General features: G+C 41.9%; 1 protein-coding gene across 4 annotated transcripts in view; it reads right to left on the bottom strand.

Annotated features, from left to right (window-relative positions):
• Positions 1-848: 848 nt before the first annotated feature.
• The window catches only part of LOC126402688 (helicase ARIP4-like), a 99,584-nt gene continuing 82,331 nt past the window's right edge, over positions 849-18,101 (bottom strand). For all 4 annotated transcript variants that reach the window (XM_050064854.1, XM_050064856.1, XM_050064858.1 and 1 more), the window contains 18 exons: positions 16,668-16,888; positions 16,089-16,271; positions 15,402-15,535; positions 14,205-14,401; positions 13,873-14,076; positions 13,599-13,737; positions 13,234-13,411; positions 12,698-12,916; positions 11,853-11,971; positions 11,585-11,709; positions 11,120-11,219; positions 10,696-10,901; positions 9,626-9,801; positions 8,142-8,338; positions 7,819-8,018; positions 7,511-7,600; positions 7,215-7,310; positions 849-7,068 (listed from right to left, as the gene is read on the bottom strand). In XM_050064854.1, the coding sequence (XP_049920811.1) occupies positions 5,981-7,068; positions 7,215-7,310; positions 7,511-7,600; positions 7,819-8,018; positions 8,142-8,338; positions 9,626-9,801; positions 10,696-10,901; positions 11,120-11,219; positions 11,585-11,709; positions 11,853-11,971; positions 12,698-12,916; positions 13,234-13,411; positions 13,599-13,737; positions 13,873-14,076; positions 14,205-14,401; positions 15,402-15,535; positions 16,089-16,271; positions 16,668-16,888 (3,872 nt within the window). In that variant the 3' untranslated portion in view covers positions 849-5,980. The remainder of the gene's footprint in view (positions 7,069-7,214; positions 7,311-7,510; positions 7,601-7,818; positions 8,019-8,141; positions 8,339-9,625; positions 9,802-10,695; positions 10,902-11,119; positions 11,220-11,584; positions 11,710-11,852; positions 11,972-12,697; positions 12,917-13,233; positions 13,412-13,598; positions 13,738-13,872; positions 14,077-14,204; positions 14,402-15,401; positions 15,536-16,088; positions 16,272-16,667; positions 16,889-18,101) is intronic.

Raw genomic sequence — 18,101 nt, 5'->3', positions numbered from 1 at the left:
TTACATCCCACCACTGTTGACAATACAAAGTAAGTTTAGCTGGGTTAGAAAATAGTCAGTAGATTACTTTTTTAGTATTTAGACCTTGTGTTAGCCTTTGTTGCCTGTAATGGAAAACAGCTAAATACATTTACTCAAGTATTTTACTTAACTTCAGGTCTGAGGTTTGTACTTCACCTATGTAATTTTCTGGTTCTGTATACTTCAGCGCCACTGGAGTTCAGAGGAAAATACTGTACATTTTACTGCAGTGCATTTGTTGAAAGCTAGAGTCAATAACTTGCAGATAAATATTTTGGATAATAACCTAATGACATTTTTTTGCAACTTTGTTTGGCATTGTTTCATTAACGGCTTTAAAATTAAAAAGGCTATTTACTTGGAAATGCAAATGCAAGTAATAGATGGCTATAACATTTTTAAAAGAGCCACTCTGCTTAATTGGCAGCTTACTTTTCATACTTAAATTTACATTTAGATAATACTTATATACTTATTTCAGGACTTTTGATGGCTTTATTTTAATACCATGATATCCTTCTGTCACCACTGTTAGCTGCACTGCCAGCTTCTTGAAAACTGGATGGAGTTCCTCATGTCAGTGGTTAGTGATTTGATTGAAATGACCTTGTTCTACACTAGCACCTCTTTCACCTGTGGAAATACTGCGGCCTATTATTTTTATGGGATATTAGGTCACACATGCCCTTTAGTTTAGTTTTGATATCATCATTAAGGTATGTAGTAGCCTATAGCAATATTATGTTCACTTTAAAATGGGTCAGTGCACATTTAACTTCTAAACAAGCCGTTCCGTGACAATATTGTAATAAAAGACACAAAAATAATACGGATGCATTCATTTTATTCTGACAAATAAGAACTCACATCACATTTAGGCTACAAAAAAAGACAAACCACGTACAAATAGGCTGTAACAAGGAAACATGGAACAAGGACACAGACTGCACAGCAACCTTCACTCAGAGTTTACAGAAACACAAAGCTTAAGATCACAGGCATCTATGAAAATAAAAACAAAACAATCCAGGAGACGAATGTGATGATATTCAGTGTGCTTTATGGTACATGCTGCACAGTTTCACCAAATTAAGCACTCACACACAACACCTTTACACTTAACTTTAAGACCCATGTGCACTAAAAATGAAGTTACAAAGTCTTTTCAGGCTGAGATATACAACCACTGATTTATCTCTGATTGTGGCCTTTTGGCTTATAAATTTAATCTGGAAGTACAATTTTGTTTTAAAATCCAGTTCTCTGGTGAAAGTGGGTGTGGATTTGCAAGTCATAGTCACTGTGGACAGTAAACTGGAACATAATAGTTATGGATCAAATGTAATCGAATGAAAGCGCAGGTGTACATACAAAATCAAAACAGGTAGTCGGGCTCTGCGATTTAATAACCATACAAATTAGCCAGTGAGCTGTGTTAGCTCAGCCGTTTGTCTCTGCAAAGTCATCACCCTCTGACATTAATCAAATGAAGCAAGATACTCCTTGTTTTCATTCGTGCATTTTACACCTCTCACTGGAAATGGAGGTGGATGCATCTGTTATATTTATCTATTTAATCCTCTTTTGGTGAGTGGAGCTAACAATATACAACACCACCGACAAGCCAAACACTCCAATAACCTGCAGGGTAAAGCCTGAATTTGGGGATTGACACAATGGTCAGGAGGCAAATTTGTGTATTTCTTGCCCTAATTCTATTTTGAAGATTTCAATTTGACAGCTCAAACGTCTATATTAATGAGCATCTGCTTGTATGGAGGTATCACACACACACACACACACACACACACACACACACAGAATCTCCACTATGTGATTGACCATTTATTCAAGTAGGACGTGGAAAGTGGGTCGTACAAACCAAACCTAGATTTCACCCTCAGTGGTACATTCCATCAATCTTACCACTAGAACAGGATAAGAAAAATATGCTGCCAAAAGCAATGACACTGAATGTACTTCGCCTGTACGAGTGCAAATGAACAGAAGACACCAAGAAAGTTCTTTTTAAAATGTTGGCAAATCATTCTACCATTTGTCTCACTTTGCCACACACTTTTTCAACAACATTGTTAAAATAGGTATCATATATTTAAAGTAGAGAATTTGCCTATAAGGACTTGGTCCGTGTAGTGTCCTCATTTATCTTTTTAAGGGATGAAAATGTGAAACATTATTACTCTATGCCAAAGTAGGTTTTCATGTCTTATCTGCAATGTGGTTTTAAAAACCAGTTAACGGAATAAAATGTTGTCTGGAGCTGATATCTGATTCTGACGAGTGTTTCATTATTTATCTTAAGGAAAGAGAAAAACACACCACCAAATACTAAAACTGACCAATGGAGATTAGACTTACAGTACAGTTGCTGTTTACTGAAAGTATTTTGGGACATCTGGGTAATTTTTTTTTCTTCCTTAAACAGAGCCCAAGTGATTCTGCATAATCAAAGTCTATTAATTGACAATAGGCATGCCAACTCTTGTTACTTCAAGACAATATAATGGCATAAGTATGCAATTGTTTATATTGTATAGAGATGTGATTGAGAGTAAATTATGATGTGGTCACGTGACTGTAAAACTGTATAAGTGGTTCATATTAGTTAGCTAACTTTGCATGTGCTTGGTTGCCTATGTGTGTGTGCGTGTGTGTGAGGGAGAGACATAGGGGGCTAGGCACTACATCTGCTACTACTACTGATGTAAAGAAATTAGGAAAAGTATTATTTGGAACATGTTTCTTTTTATTTACAAACTTCAAAAAGCAAAAAAAAAAAGGATCTAAAAGTAATCCAAGGTCATACACATTATCCATCGATAAACTACACAACAGGCTTTGACTAGAGCCAATCCTCAAAGACAGCAGCTTTAATCTTCTCCTCGGCTAAAAATGGAATTCAGACAGTTGGCTCGGCTCGTCCGACCGAATCGACTCGTATAAATAAATATGTAAATTCAAGTAGAAAGCTGCGAAATAAAAAGAGCAGTCAGTCAGCGCGGCAAACGCAGGGCTGACGACCCAAAACAGTTCAACACAGAGGAAACTCGCTTGTTTGGCCATCGTGGGGATGACACAGATGGACACTTCTGATGATATGGTAATGAACCACAAGAAAGAAAAGGAAAGAAAAGCACTCGATATTATATTTTCTTTCTTTTCAGCGGATGAGTGGTTGGACTGCTTCGACTTCTGACCCATTACTTGTGAATGAGCTTCATTTACACGCACACAAATGGCTCATATGGTTAGATACTTAAGATTTGTTTCCCAGTTGTGAAGAAACTTGTGAACAGGAAGGATACTTTGATGAAGGAGTCTGAGACAAAAAGGTTTTACCACAGCTCACGTTAATATCAGTGTATCCCCAATGTCCTTTTTCGGGTGTTTCTCGTAATCAAGAGCTGATCAGAGTTATCGCAAATGGGATATGATGATTAATCAATCCTTCTTAAAGATGCTACCCTTAATGTGCACAGTAACACACTCATCAGTTGGTCCACATGCAAGTTCTGCACAAGTTCACATGTGCTGGGTCAGACTTGCAAATCACCATTTTTTTTTTTACAAAAAACAAAATAAAAATCACCAAACACAAGAAACCAAAGCGTTTTTTCCATCTGTAATAACAACAACAGTAATATGACCATAAACATCTTACAAACAAAATAAAGAAAAGCAACAAAAAAAAAAAAGGAAAACCGAGAAAAAAATTGTACAAAAATAAAAATGAATAAATATGCACTGTCATAAATAAATTAAATTTGGTAAATTCAAACATTGTAAAAAGAGGAGGACAAAAATAAAACATGAGTAAACTAACAATTTCAGTATGAAGAACAAATACATGGAAGAGAAAGAACAGGAAATGCTCAGTCTTTACGTGATGATGTTTTTCGACAAAAGAGCTGGTGGGGTTTTAAAGCTCTCGCTGCAGCCATTTTTTTGGAGGAGAAGATCTTCCACACAGGGACAGTGCAGACCGTAGCAGATCGGTTTGTGTGATCAGAGGGGATCGATCGGAACAGCAGAACTGATGGGTGATCTAAAGGGAACTTGGTCACGTGATGAAGTTTTCCCAGCTTTCAACCGGTCTACAGACGTATACAGATTTGTGTCTCTTTTACAGTGCAGTTCAGTGTACAGTGTTACCTGCAAGGTCATACAGAGAGATGGATATGTACGTCTCCACTGTGGCTGTGAGGATGCTGTAGAGAGAGAGCGTGTCGCTGGGGTGGGCTTTTTCAATTCTGCTCTACATAGTTGACATTATTTGGTCTCTTAAGACACAATCCTCTTCGATAGAGGGCTCTGATGTGCTTGTGTATGTCTTGTTTTTGGCAGAACTACACCATCTCTCATAAAAAAAAAAAAAGTTTGGTTTCACAATGACCTCTGTTCACAAAATGAGATGAGACAGAGAGAGGGGAATAAAAACAGCAGAGAAGAGGTGGAATCCGTGCTGTCGTCAGAACGAGTTACCAAACCGAGTAACACGAGTTTCTTTTTCTTTCTTTTCTTTTTTTTTTTTTAAAAAGATTCCTTTTGTAACCCTTGCGAACACAACACACAGACACGAACACAGTAACCGACACAAGCGTAACCAAAACTCTGGGGGTTGCGAGATTAATTCCTCTGGGGGGGGTCGTACGAATACATATATAGGCTTGAGTGAGTGCTTTGCATCGCTTTTCTCTAGGCTACAGTAAGACTGTGGGTGAGATTCAGAGAGCCGCAGTGACCGCCCGTCTCTCTTTACCTCTCCTCTCTCACAGTTAACATTCAGAAAGATGGAGGCAAAAAGGCATTTTCTGTTGGTTGTTTCTCCGCTACGAGGAGGACACCTCACAAGAACACAGTTTTTTTTTCTCTTTTTCACCTGGCTGTTTTTAGGCATTTTTTTTCTTTTTCTTTTAAAAAGTAAAAGAGATTACATAAATATAAAATGCACCAAAAAAAAAAAAAAAAATCAGATCTTCCCACGTCTGATGCCTAAATAGAAGGAGTCTTTTTCAAAAAGGCCTGGTTTAAAGGCATTTGATTAAGCATACATTCTTTCATTAGAGTTTTAAGGTTTCAGTAATTGCCTTTAACCTCAACCTCGATAAGCCTCAAACGCCTCTTTGATAATTCAAGATGATCTCGCTTCTTTGTTGTTGTTTTTTCTTCAAGAACAAAACGTACAATACCCCTGTCCTGGCAGTGAATTATTGGGTTCAATCAAAATGCTTTTATGAAGTTCTGTTGATCTTTTACCATTTGAAGAAATATTCAGTAGCATTATTCGACGACTGACAAACAATACCATTTCAGTTACTGATATTTAACAAACGTTACTACCAGCTAACTTAATTATCAAACCATTTTTTTTTTGTAAGCAACTCCACCCTACTGTCGTTTTTTTAATTAGCTGAAAAAAGCAAAAGAGTCTTGACATTTAGCAAAGCTGCAGAACTAGAATCTCTAAAGTCAACACTACAACTAGTGGCCATTTGTGGTCACTGCAGGCCCACACTCAGCAGTTCTAAGTCCAGTGATTAGTATTTCAATGCCAGTATTGGACAAAAACTTGGAAGCCCGAAGTCCTTTGATCTTCATTTTCTTCTTCTTCTTCTTCTTCTTCTTCCCTCTGGAGCTTTTATTCTTCCTTGGGTTTAATCTTCTGATATTCAGCATTAAGATTTGTCGCTCTGTGTTCAGTCTGCGTTCAATCCCCTTTCAGACTGTTTCTCCAAGGCAGTGGAGACGAACAGAGGAAACACTTTAGCAGGGGCTCAGTTGTCATTACATCAACTGTCTTTCATTTTTTTTGTCCATTTCCCTCACGGCCTCGGGCACAGGCCCTTTGATGCCTTCCTCCCGGCAAACAGGATGTCATCCTATTTTGATGACTTTTAAATTGAATCAAGCTCGCTCAAACAAACACATCATTTGTCTGTCACTGTCCCCTCACCTCAATTACATCGTCATCATCCGAGCTGCTGGCGCTGCTGACATTCCCGCCGTTCATCAGCACCGGGCCCCGGTGGCCCTCAGACCGTGCTGACGGGGAAAAAGAGGAAGGAGAAGATGAGGAGGAACCGGAGGCAGCAGTGGGAGGGTACTGGGAGAGAAAGCTGGCTCCAGCTGGCCCAGGAGTGGCGGCTGGGCCGGGCAGCCCGCCCGGGAGCATGGACCCAGTGTAGAGGCTAGCCAGAGACTGACTGTAAGACAAAGGGAAGCCTGGTGGGAGCATCCCAGCCATGCCCACCATGCTGGGGCTCAGCATGAATGGCGGCAGGGCTCCTGGAACTGAACTGGCAGCTTTGACCGATGCAGAAGATGATGAGGAAGATGAGACGGCAGCTGCAGTGGTTGTCGTCGAGCAGGAGGAGGATGAGGAAGTGGGGACTGCGCTGGCCCCGCTGAAGCCAAACAGATCTGGGTACATGTAACTGGGGTCACCAAGTTGAGTGTGGGGGGGCTGGAAGTAAGGCGAGCCTGCCCCCATGAAGAGTGGGTGCCCCAGTGACCCACCTAACATGGCGGGGTTGAGACCCAGAGGGGGGAGACCGTAGGCCCCGGTGAAGGGGAAGCCTTGAGTGGCCAGAGGGGCTGAGGAGTGTTTGTCCGCAGAGGACTGCTTACTGGGCCGCTCCTCCAGAGACGGGGTGGAGGCTTTACGCTTGGAGCCTGTTCTCAGGTCCTGGGCTGCAGTGGCGTCCATGTTGGGCTGGATCACGTTTGTCACAGAGGCATCATGGTGGCTCATATTTCCACTGGCAAAACTGCTCCCACTGCTGCCATTTGTCTGAGCCAGTTTGGCGTTTGGCAGGTTGTTCATGTTGCTCTCTGGCTGAGCTCCAGAGCCAGCGGTGGTGCCAGCTCCTGTGCCACCCGTGTAGCGCTGCAGCTCGCTGATTATCTCCGGGCTGTCCGGTGAGAGAGGGCGGGGCACAGGCTTGGAGGGTACCTGCTGCTTCCTGTCAGGTGACAGGCAACCGTTGCTGCCATTGGTTGACACTTCCTCTGGTAGGGCCTGGGAGTCTGAGAAGACAAACAAGGGGTTGGATATTAGCTTTTGAAGGCTATTTAAACCCAGAGCAAACATGGGCTGGGTTAGCTTAAAATAATACTATAACGTCTGTCATATTTTGTGTGTGGAAGTGTGTTCTTGTAATACATCATCCTACCTTTGGGTGGTGCTGTAGTACTTTCCTCTGCAGTCTTGGCCTTATTAGCTGCTCTGATGGCAAAGATGCGACCATCAGATGACCTGATGTAAGTCCCTAAAACAGACAAAGGGGAAAGAAAGGATCAGTACACACAAAGTCTACTCTGACCTACTTCATTCAAGATATACTATGCAGGATTTTCTTAAAAAACAACAACATGCTAATTAATTTATTGTTTTGTCTGAACAACAGTCCAGCCCTACTGATATTCAGTTTAGTATCATGTAGGGTCGGGAAAATTAGAGTTATTGTACCTTTGGTGCCCCTGATGATGTGGATGCTCTCTCCAGCAGTGATCCTGGCCTGTACATCTGTTGAGCTGTGGGTACCTGGAATCACTATGTCTGAAAGAGACACCAAGAAAGATAAATTACAAAGAGTATAACTTCAATTATTCTTTAGCTAATGTCATGACGAGTGGCTGATTCTTGGTATAAAAGGAACAACTGAGTCAAGATTAAATAAAAATAGTGTGGAAACAGAGAATTTAATAATAATAATAATAATAATAATAATAATAATAAGGAAAAAATAAGATCCAGAACATGTACAGTTTGCCTACCAGTAGTGGTGACGATCCTTTGTACAAAAACCCCGGCTTTCTGCAGGCAGTTGACGGGAAAACCTCCGAGGCTGGATCCTGATGAGTCGTTGCCTGGTGCAGAGCCTGCAGACGCCTGGCGGGGCATCATGGGAACTGGAGTTGACTGGACTGGCCGGACACTGGCCACTGGTTTCTCTTCAGTGCGAGGAGGAGGACGCCTGAGCAGAGAGTTTATTTTTTTATTAGTTCATGACTTGTGTTCATTTTTAAAACCTGGTTTTTAATCAGTTCTTAATAAAATTTAGAAGTATCTCATTTTGTTGCTGCTGTGAGTCACTGACCAGTTTCTCTGACTGAAGGCAGGGATGTTAGTGAGGCTCTGATCACTGGCAGGGTAGTAGTGAGCGTAGGAAGGGCGGGTGTATGGCACAGATGCCCTCTTCTCCTCTTCGTAACCTTTCTTTGCTGCCTTCTTTTCAGCCTTGCTCAGCTTCAGCTCCCTGCGGTCTATCAGCAGGGACTCGTGGGGGAATGGTTGCTGGAGGGAAGAAAAAGAAAAGATGTTAAATAGGCATCATTCTCCTCAGGCATCATCATTTTTTTCCACTTTCAAAGAAGCATAGGGGCACAATGCCATCTTCGTGCTTCAATATGGTGGAAGCCTTCACATGCTTAAATCCTTTAAACTGCAATCAAGTGAAAACAAGTGAGAATTTGAATTCCTACAAGCTTACACAAATGAATTAGCCACAATAAAACACATGAATGTGCCAAATGAGAGATTCTTTGCCTCACACAGCCAGCTTTAAATCCTGTGAGCTCTGTTTTTGCTACGACAGTTTAGTCTGGAAAACATCCGCTGAGAATCCAGCAGGTTTAATTACGAGCTGACTCACCGCCTCTCAAACTCCAGAACCTCATGAGCTATTTAAAACAGTGTTATAAATATAGAGCAGAGCCTGACTGCATCTGCTTGACGTAGTTCTCACCTCAGATTTATTCAACAAATGGATTTAGATGGAAAAAGAAATGAGAAGTTTGACAATCCCAAGCAGCCAGTGAATTATTGAATTAGTAGAGGACTGTCAATCATCTTTTCTGCAGCCTACTTAAAAATGACACCTGTCCTGTGTACATTTTGAGCCTCATAAGACCACAATGAATGATGCAGAATTTTTAAGGCAAGGCAACACACACATGTCCTACATCTAAACACCTATAGGGGGCAAATTGCAGTAGTTTCCAACCTTTTCTTTACCCCTGCACCTCCATCAGATGACCTCAAGCACCCTTTCAGTCAGTCTAAATGCGTTCATTTGAATTTATCGTCAAGTGGATAATAATATTTAACACTATTCATAATATTTTAATAAATTTTACATTACTGTTTTTTTTCATACACTTAGAGTGTCAATGTTTAGGTTGGTTTGTTCAAGTTTGCATTTATACTGCTAATGGCAAAAGCTGGATGTTAGCCATTACTTGTTGCTCCCCTAATTCAACTACATATTCATTACTTTTGGTTAGTTAACTATTTGAACTGTAAATTCATAATTTTTAGCTACTTTTTTTAGCATTTACACATCACTAGCTAGCTGTGTAGACTTCTCTGCTTGCTTGCTAAATGCTTCTCATGCACTCTCAACTGCGACACACTGTATTCAAATTACAGCTGACTCAATCTATGGATATATTAATCAATTTGTTGTTTTATTTTTTAATTAGTTGAGCTAAAACCACAATATTTCCATGTGCCCTCTGGTATCTGGTATATGGTTGGGAATCACTGGCATATAGAGACAGTGTTTTTCCCTCAGTCTCCTACCTTAGTAATCAGGTGAGGATAAAGGTGCAGAGCCCTCATGAGGACACTCTCCAAGCTGTCCTGGGGCTGCAGCTGGACCTGAGAGGGGTCCGGCTCCTCCTCTACAAAGTGAAGAAGGGACTCCACTTCCCTCCTGGTGAAGGTCAGCACAGGGTTCAGGTCGTCCACCACCCGGTCTAATGGAGGGACGGAATGAGAAGGACAGAAGAGAGAGAAAAAGGAAGGGTTTAAGGGAGGGGGATGTTTGGACGGGGAGGAGGATAAATGAAATGACGACGGCAAAAGAGAGAAAATTGTATAAAAAAAATATATATATCCTGCAGCTCTCCGAAGCATAAGCGGCCTCAATGTGTCTGTCTCGCCAGTCAAAGCTTAAAGCAAACACTTGAGACCGTTTACTCTGTCAGACAAGAGCCTCTTGGCAGTAGAACTCTGGTTTCAACACAAAGCTGATTATTTAGTTTCTGAGGGGGGGTCTGTCTGTCTGCTGGGTGCTCACACAGAAGAGCCTAGACTGGGATTTTCAGTGAGTCTGATTACTGACAGCTGTTTGACAGATTTGTCAGCCAAAGGCAGTGATATACACAATACAGTATATTCATGAGAGGAAGACAGAGTGCGCTATGTTTGTATATTCAAGAAAAAATTTACATGAACTGAGCTTATTGTGTTTTAATACGACTTAGATTTTCCATTCTGATCATTATATGTAGTTCAGTTCCTTTTTCATTCCCTAGTGTTTTGCTTCTTCCTCCCTTTGTTTATTTCTGTGTTGGTTCGTGTAATACGATTGTGCTGCTATTTCAGCCAGGACTCTCAGGGCGTCACATAAAATGCTCAAAAACATACCCAAAACCCTGTTTATGTACCAAGAAGAAATGACTGAAATAGGATAACACTCTCATTTATCACTCATCAGTAAGGAATAACACTATTTTGCAAACATCCACAAACTCCCCACTCTATCTTTAGTATGAATGACAGGAAATGAAAAACAACTGCACATTTAGATCACTTCTTTCCTACAGGAATATTCAAACATTAAGTCATCAATGCATTTTCTGACTCACCTGACATGCCCTGTTTGGAGATCTGCCGGTCATAGATCTTCTTCTCCAGCGTGAAGTCGCACACCAGCCGGTAGATGTGACAAGGCTTCCTTTGACCGTAGCGGTACACGCGGCACACAGCCTGGGCATCATGGCACGGGTTCCAGGAGGCGTCAAACACCACCACACGGTTCGCTCCAATCAGGTTTACACCCAGACAGCCAGCCCTGAGGCCAAGAGAGGTCAGAAATTTGGGTTATGTTTGCTATTTCTATGTAATGCCTTGACCTTAAAATGATCATTTGTATATATATCACTCATCCCATGTCACGTTGAATTTGTAGGGAAAAAAAAAACAATGTTACACAGGGTGAGTAACTGATACACAAATGACCATTTTGTGGATGGAATATTCCTTTAATTTTACTGTTACTGTTTGTTGTACCTGGTTGACAACAGAAAGACCCACGCTGAGGTGTTGGACGGATCATTGAACTGGTTGATCAGTCTCTCTCTCTCTGAGGCTGTTGTACTTCCATCCAATCCTTCAAGACATCACACAACCAAAGGAGAGTTAGAACAGTCCTGACTAACAGGGTGGCTTCACTATACAGAGCAACTGACCATAAACCAAAGTCTGGCTGTTATCAAGAAACACCAGCAGATGGCAGCACTCATTGTAGGTCAATGAGGAGCAGAACCACTGCACAACCAAACTACTGTAGTCAGAGAGCATCAAGAAAAAACAACAGATTTCTCAGTATGTACCATCAGTTATGCGCGGTAGATAGAAAAACTGTGGTAATAAACTGAACGGAACATTCAACCACCTTCCACTGAACTACACCATGAGTCACCTGTCATTGAGCTTAACATATATACTGAACAAGGAACATTACTGATCACTTACTGTAGTAGTTGAGGTTGCGGACCCAGTTCTGGTTGGGTCTGTCTCTGCTGGCTGTGTTGGGTGAGGGAGGCACAGGTCTCTTAGCCAGGAAATCCTCAATAACTGTCAGGGTAGACAGACTCTGACTGCAGGAGAAAGAAAGACAGGCAAAATGAGGGACTGGATAACACGCCAAAAACCTTTAGTAATGTAAATGTAATGCAAAGTAGAATTTTGACCAAGTTTTTAGTTGGTGTTTATTTGGTATATCACATCTTGTGTTTTGTACCTGAAAACGAGGATTTTATCTCCGTTCCTGACGCTCTCCTCTATCAGATGGAACAGCAGCACCATTTTGGCAGAGTTCTCCAGCATGCCGGGCTTGTAGTCATACATGATATCCTTTGCCTGGACGTGTGAAGAGGGAGACCATTAAATGTACTGAACTACTTAACATCACCTTTACCTTTATAGTTCAGCTGAATAGATGTTGTCTTTATTTAAGCGACTCAGAATGACTTAAAAGAAGTGAGGGTGCACTGCTGATTTATAAACCTTATTAGAAAAGACAGGTAACGACTAGCACCATAACCTTCACTTAAATGGTTAGCTTCACACAATTCAACACAACATATATTGCGTGATTAAACCTATTCTAAGTGTTTTAAGACGCATCAAGTCTCATGATGTCTTCATGAAGCAAACGTTTACAGTGCCTCCTAGAAGAATGTAAAATCACACATTGCTGCAAGGCAAAAGACTCCAGCCAATGAGTGTAATGAGGCTTATGGACAAAATTTCAGTGGCCCTAAATGTGAGGAAAAGGTAAGTGTTAAAATTTTGCAGACTAAAATGGCTGGACATAATCTACTATGGTATACATTAGTGAGTCCAGCCTTATTTGATCTGGATTATTGTGGATAAATGGACATTTCATAATTCTCTTTGTATTTCTCTTTATTCCACTGTGGGTGGCAGCACTGCACCGACTGCAGCATCTCAGTTAGGGGGAACACAATGTTCTGCTCACGATCTGACTGAGATTTAGGTTGAGAGCACTGATGGTGTTTTTAAAAAAGTGCAGCTTTGTGTTACAGAAAGCAAAAATATGAAGTTAGTTCCAAAACAACGTACCCATTCATAAGTGATGACCTGGTTGGCTTTCTCCTGCAGCTGGTTGAGGCTCAGTCCACCAATGGGGTTAGGGTTCTCCAGGGGCTTGGACTTTTGATTGGGTGCGGTTGGACATCGGGCGGGGCCTGTGGAGGTGATGTCATCAAGGTCTAAGTCTTGGTCACTGGCCATGTTTTCCTTCTGTAAGGCCTCGTACAGCACGTCTGGATGGTTCCAAATCTGCAGAGTGATGGGAGATCAGGGTTACGAAAGCACTGTCAAGTATGATAAATATATCCTGGTGCGAAATCATGTTGACTTGGATGTTAACTTGTGTAATAGTATTATAATGACTGCAGAAACTCAAACAGAGCAAGAAGACATTTGTAGAAGTAATTTATGTTCATCCTGAAACTGCAGATTATCGAGTAATTAATCACGGAATTTTACATAAAGGCTTTGGTAACTCTGTCTATGACACTGCTTAAAAAAAATCTCAAACAGAATTCCTTTTGTATCCAGGTAGTACCTCACACACAAGCCCTCCTCCTCCTCACCTTGCAGCAGACACAGAAAGCCTTCAGTGGGTTGAGGCTGAGCCAGCCGGTGTTCCCTGCCTCTCTGAAGCGGTTCATGAACTCTGTGTAGAGCGCCCTCTGCAGCGGAGACAGACGCACCAAGATCACATGTTCCTCTTTAGAGGGCAGCTGGTCCTTCAGGACGTCATGACCTCGTCTGGAATAAAGGCAAGTTACGTTCAATGTTTGGAAAATGTTATTAAAACTGAAGAGCAGGTGGGAAAGTGTCAGATCTATGCGAGCCAAAGTCAGTGGAACCTTTGTAATCTCTATTAAAGCTTTAAAAGGAGGTCAAGTTATTTTTCTGGGCAGTAGTTTTGGGTTTATAAAGGCAGGTGTCTCACCTCTGTACGAAGCCCTCCAGCAGGCTGTGCAGGACGTGGCTCCTGTACCTCATCAGCTGGACGTCCTGAGGCGTGCTGTCCACACACTGCCCGTTCAGAATGGGACGCTCAAACATGTTGCTGAACTCCTGCCGCGTACCTGAAATACATACAGGATGTAAAAACTGTAGTTAGAGGACTGACAGAAAACAAACAACCAAAATCAGTCTATTGATCTTAAAAAAGATCTGGAGCGATTTATCCCCTAAAACCAAACGCTGACTTTTCCCCATACCTAGGAAGTCTGGTCGTACAAAGTCAACCATGCACCAGTACTCAATCAGGTTGTTCTGTAGCGGATAGCCGGTCAGGACCACACGGCGACGGGTTCGGATGTTCTTCAGAGCCTGTGACGTGCTGGCGTGGCAGTTCTTGATGCGATGGCCTTCGTCACAGATCACCACGTCTGGACCAGGCCGGGCCAAGGCTCGCTCGATACCTGGAGGAGGAGAACAGGCAAAATGTCTTCAATGATATTCTACACTGATGCTTTAAAAAGTAGCAGATATCAATTTTTGCCCGTATGTCCATTTCCCATTCCTCTTTGTTCCTCCTCATCCCTCGCACCTTTGAGCAGTTCCTGCTGCCTGTCCTCTTCATCCAGGTCGATAACCACAGGTCCCGTTGTTTTTTTGCTCTTCTTCTTCCTCCCCGCAACAAAGCTCTTTTTCAGCGACAGGAGGCGGTACATCTCGTAGCCCATCAGCAGCACCCCTCCGTCCCGTGCCCAGTCCTCCACCACCTTGGCCCTGGTCGTTGTGTTCCTGGGTAACGTAAGAAAAGGCAAGTTCAGTTATTGTCGTCTTTCTTAAAACTGAAACCTCAATTAATTCCTGTCACAGAGAGAATTTTACACATTTTTATGTTACTTTTACTTTACTTTGAATCTGTGATATCATCTGCTTCATTTGTACAGACTGAACACCACCCTCTCCCTCTCTGTGGTGCCCCAAAGCAATACAGAACTTTGTGCGAAGGCACTGTAAACTTAAAGTACCTAAAGTAATAAATGTCTTAAAATATGTTTTTTTTTAGCACGATGACATAGAATGAAAAGTATGAAATATTTTAATGAAAGCAAAATAAAAAAAAGCTCAGCAGATTTATCAAAGACAGAGAAACAAAAATGATAATGCATTCAATCATCTAATTGTAAGAAATTACCATTTACTTATGAATGAATAACAATGATTTCAGCAGTGCTTCAACAGCAGGAACAAATGCCTGTTAATTTTTAATGCTGTTAAGATAGAATGAGGTTACTGTGTCACTCCCCAACACGACTGTATCACGAAACTGTGCACTCATTTTGCAGCATTCCTTCTTTTCCCTCTAATCCCAACACACACACACACACACACACACAACGCACGAGAGTTTGAAAATCTTTCCAACCGAGGCAGCTGCCGAGAAAGAGGATGATGGAGAGACAGAAGAGAGGGCCAGCCAGATGGGGATATAGTGAAGAGGCAGGCTGGATCAGAGGGTCAGCGTTGTCTTTTTTTAAAGCGATAAGAAAAGTCTCTTCACTGCTTTGCATGAATGTAACTGTATCCAGCCTCCTGAGATGGCTTTAAATTAACCAATGGCCCTGGTGTATGTGTGTGTCTTTCTTGCTTCTTGTTATTTTAAGAAATCAAAACTCTTTATCTACTTTCAAGAACAATGTCATGATGCGTGTTTCTCTTAAAGTGACTGTGTTCAATTTTCCTATGTATAAAGTAAGCAGGTGGGAGCTAAAAAGAAAATGATTTCATTACTCACTTGTGTTCATCGTTGAGAATGTGAACCTTGAAGGCACGAGGCGTCAGCAGTCCTGGGTCGGTATCTGGAGATATCGCCTCCAGGGGCGGGACCCACGTGTTGAACTCTGACAGCCAGTTCTGCAGCGTGTTCACCTGGAAATAATGGATAAATACTCTGAGTCAATCTTCAGTCCTCATCGTCCCCATATTGATTCTCTTCATGTGTAATCTCGTGCTGAAATGATCCACTGACTACAGTTTAAACTTGGATCACTCATTTTAGACATTTTAGAAGTAAAAGCACCAGATATATGGTATGTTATAGCTTATAGCTTTTTTTTTTTTAGCAACTGTGATTTTAAGACATAATTGTGGGCTGGGGTACATCTTGTGATGGGCATTTTTTGTCTTTCTGACAATCTACAGGCTACAAAGTTTATCCTAAATTATCAATGAATTAATTAATGATGAATTTCATTGTAAACCGCAGCAAATTTTAAGCTTCTTGTGATAACTTAATCACACATCCATTTACTTTGTCACCAAAATATTAATTCACATGATTATTAGCATAAATTTGAGGATTGTAATTTTTTTGATTGAATCAGTATTGTTATTCATTAATCATATCGTCTCCATCTGAGCACTTATTGATCCACCCCTCCATATTTCCTTGTATTACAGCATCAAGTCCACAGGTGCTTACAGGTACAATGGCGAGCACGGTGTGAGCCTGGGTGTTCCTGAACAGGACGTCGATGAAGGAGATGACCTGCAGCGTTTTGCCCAAGCCCATGCTGTGAGCGAGGATGCAGCCGAATCCGTTGCTGCTGCTGAACCGCTCCACGGACTCCACCAGGTTGTCATACAGGAAGCGGATTCCACCGATCTGAGGAGGAGACAGAAAAGAGAAGAGAAGGAGAATTTAGTGATGGCACCAAAGCATAAAGAGAGGGAAGATGGTGACGAGAGAAAGTTGAAGCCGTGGCGATAAGAAAAGACAGCGAGATGGTGAATTGGAGCGTGGGAGGAAGTGAGACAGGTGAACAGAGTAGAAGGTTGGTGGTGAAAAAGTAGAGATCATGATATCTCATTAAAAGTGAAGGAAAGATCACACATAGCTGTCCCTGACTTAGAAAAGGTCAAGAAATCTGAATTATGACGGAAGTAATTTTCGCAGTATGAAAGGAAGATATGGACACAGCAACGAAACACACTTTAAAATACTCAGAAACTTATTTGGACCAGACAACTAGACAAAAAGGAGCAGTAATAATAACAATACCTGGTGAGGTTTGACTGCTTGCGCCAGCTGAGGCAACAAGAAAATGTCCTTCTCTGTAGATGGATGGTTCACGTTGACCAGCACCCTGCCCTGGGTGTCTGGTCGGTTGAGGACGTCATTAGCGTGCGCGCCGCTCGGCTCGCTCTCTTCTTCCTCGATGGCCGATTCGCTGCTGACGTGGACGATGGCGTCATCCTCGCCTGAGCTCAGATCGATCACATCTGCACAGGAGGAAGCAGACAATGTTTCAAAAAAATTACACAGCAAGTCCTGCAAACTGTTTCTTCTACATCAAAGTTCACAAAGCAACTCAAAAGGATTTGAATTTGCTCTCACATAAGCATTTAAATGAAAAATACTTCCACACAAACTAACAGGAAATAATGGACAAACATTAGAGGAAATTCCAAAAATTCCATTGGAGGTCCATTTTAGGAGGGGCGTTTATTTCTCTCTGATAGCGCCTTCTGATGAAGAACCGTGTAAACTTTTTCAGAGGAAACTGAAAAGCTGAACACAAGACAACATTTGGAAGTCTTGAACAAGGAACTCAGTACATGTTCTCACTGAATGACTGCAAAAAAATGAAAACAATTCTTAACAATCATTGGCCCTCATCACTGACCTTCATCTCAAGTGATGTGGTGAACAGTGGCTCCGTCATGAGCGTGATGTTACATCAAACACAGACGTCACTGAGTGCGTTTGTGTGTGTGTGTGTGTGTGTGTGTGTGTGTGAAGCAGACAGATTGAAATCCATATCTGATAAAAAGGACTTCAACGTCAACGGTATCAAGTGGTGAAAGTTACACAAGCTGGCGGGGCACGACAGGGAGAGGAGGTGTGTGTGTCAGTATGTTAGTGTGTGTGTGTGTGTGTGTGTGTGTGTTTGTGTGTGTGCTAGAGAGAGAGCTTATATAACTGCAGTGAATGGCTGGTTATACAAGTAGGATTAGAGTGGAGGGGGAGACTGGTTATGCAACCCCAACTAGAAATGTCACTGTGCCATTGCAAATGTGTGTGTGTGTGTTTATTATGTGTGTTTGTGTGTGTGTGTATATGTGTGTGTTCTGGCTCATAACCAGGATTAGCCAGCTTTATTGCTCCATAGACCCGCTCTGATCTGCCCCACAGACACTCTCTCCCTTCATCTCTCTTCCTCCCCTCCCTCCATTTGTTTTTCTCTCTTTCACTCTTGTCCGTCTCTGCTCCCAAATCGACACATTATCTGTGTTCATCTCACCTCTCGCTCTTATTTGTGTGTGTGTTTGTGTTGTAGGTGTGTGTGCCTTCAGTTTGCCTATGTCTTCTTTCAATACAGAACCTATGTGTGTTTATCCCCAGATGAGTGTGCGTTAAAAGTGTGTGTTTATCCTTGACTGTTTGAGTGGCTCTGTGAATGTGTGTCCATGTGTGTGTGTTTGTGTGTGTGTG

This window comes from Epinephelus moara, chromosome 16 (genome assembly GCF_006386435.1).
Source record: "Epinephelus moara isolate mb chromosome 16, YSFRI_EMoa_1.0, whole genome shotgun sequence".
Taxonomy (NCBI): Eukaryota; Metazoa; Chordata; class Actinopteri; order Perciformes; family Serranidae; genus Epinephelus; species Epinephelus moara.
The sequence above is the reverse complement of the archived record's forward strand: the minus strand, read 5'-3'. Positions and strand labels throughout refer to the sequence as shown.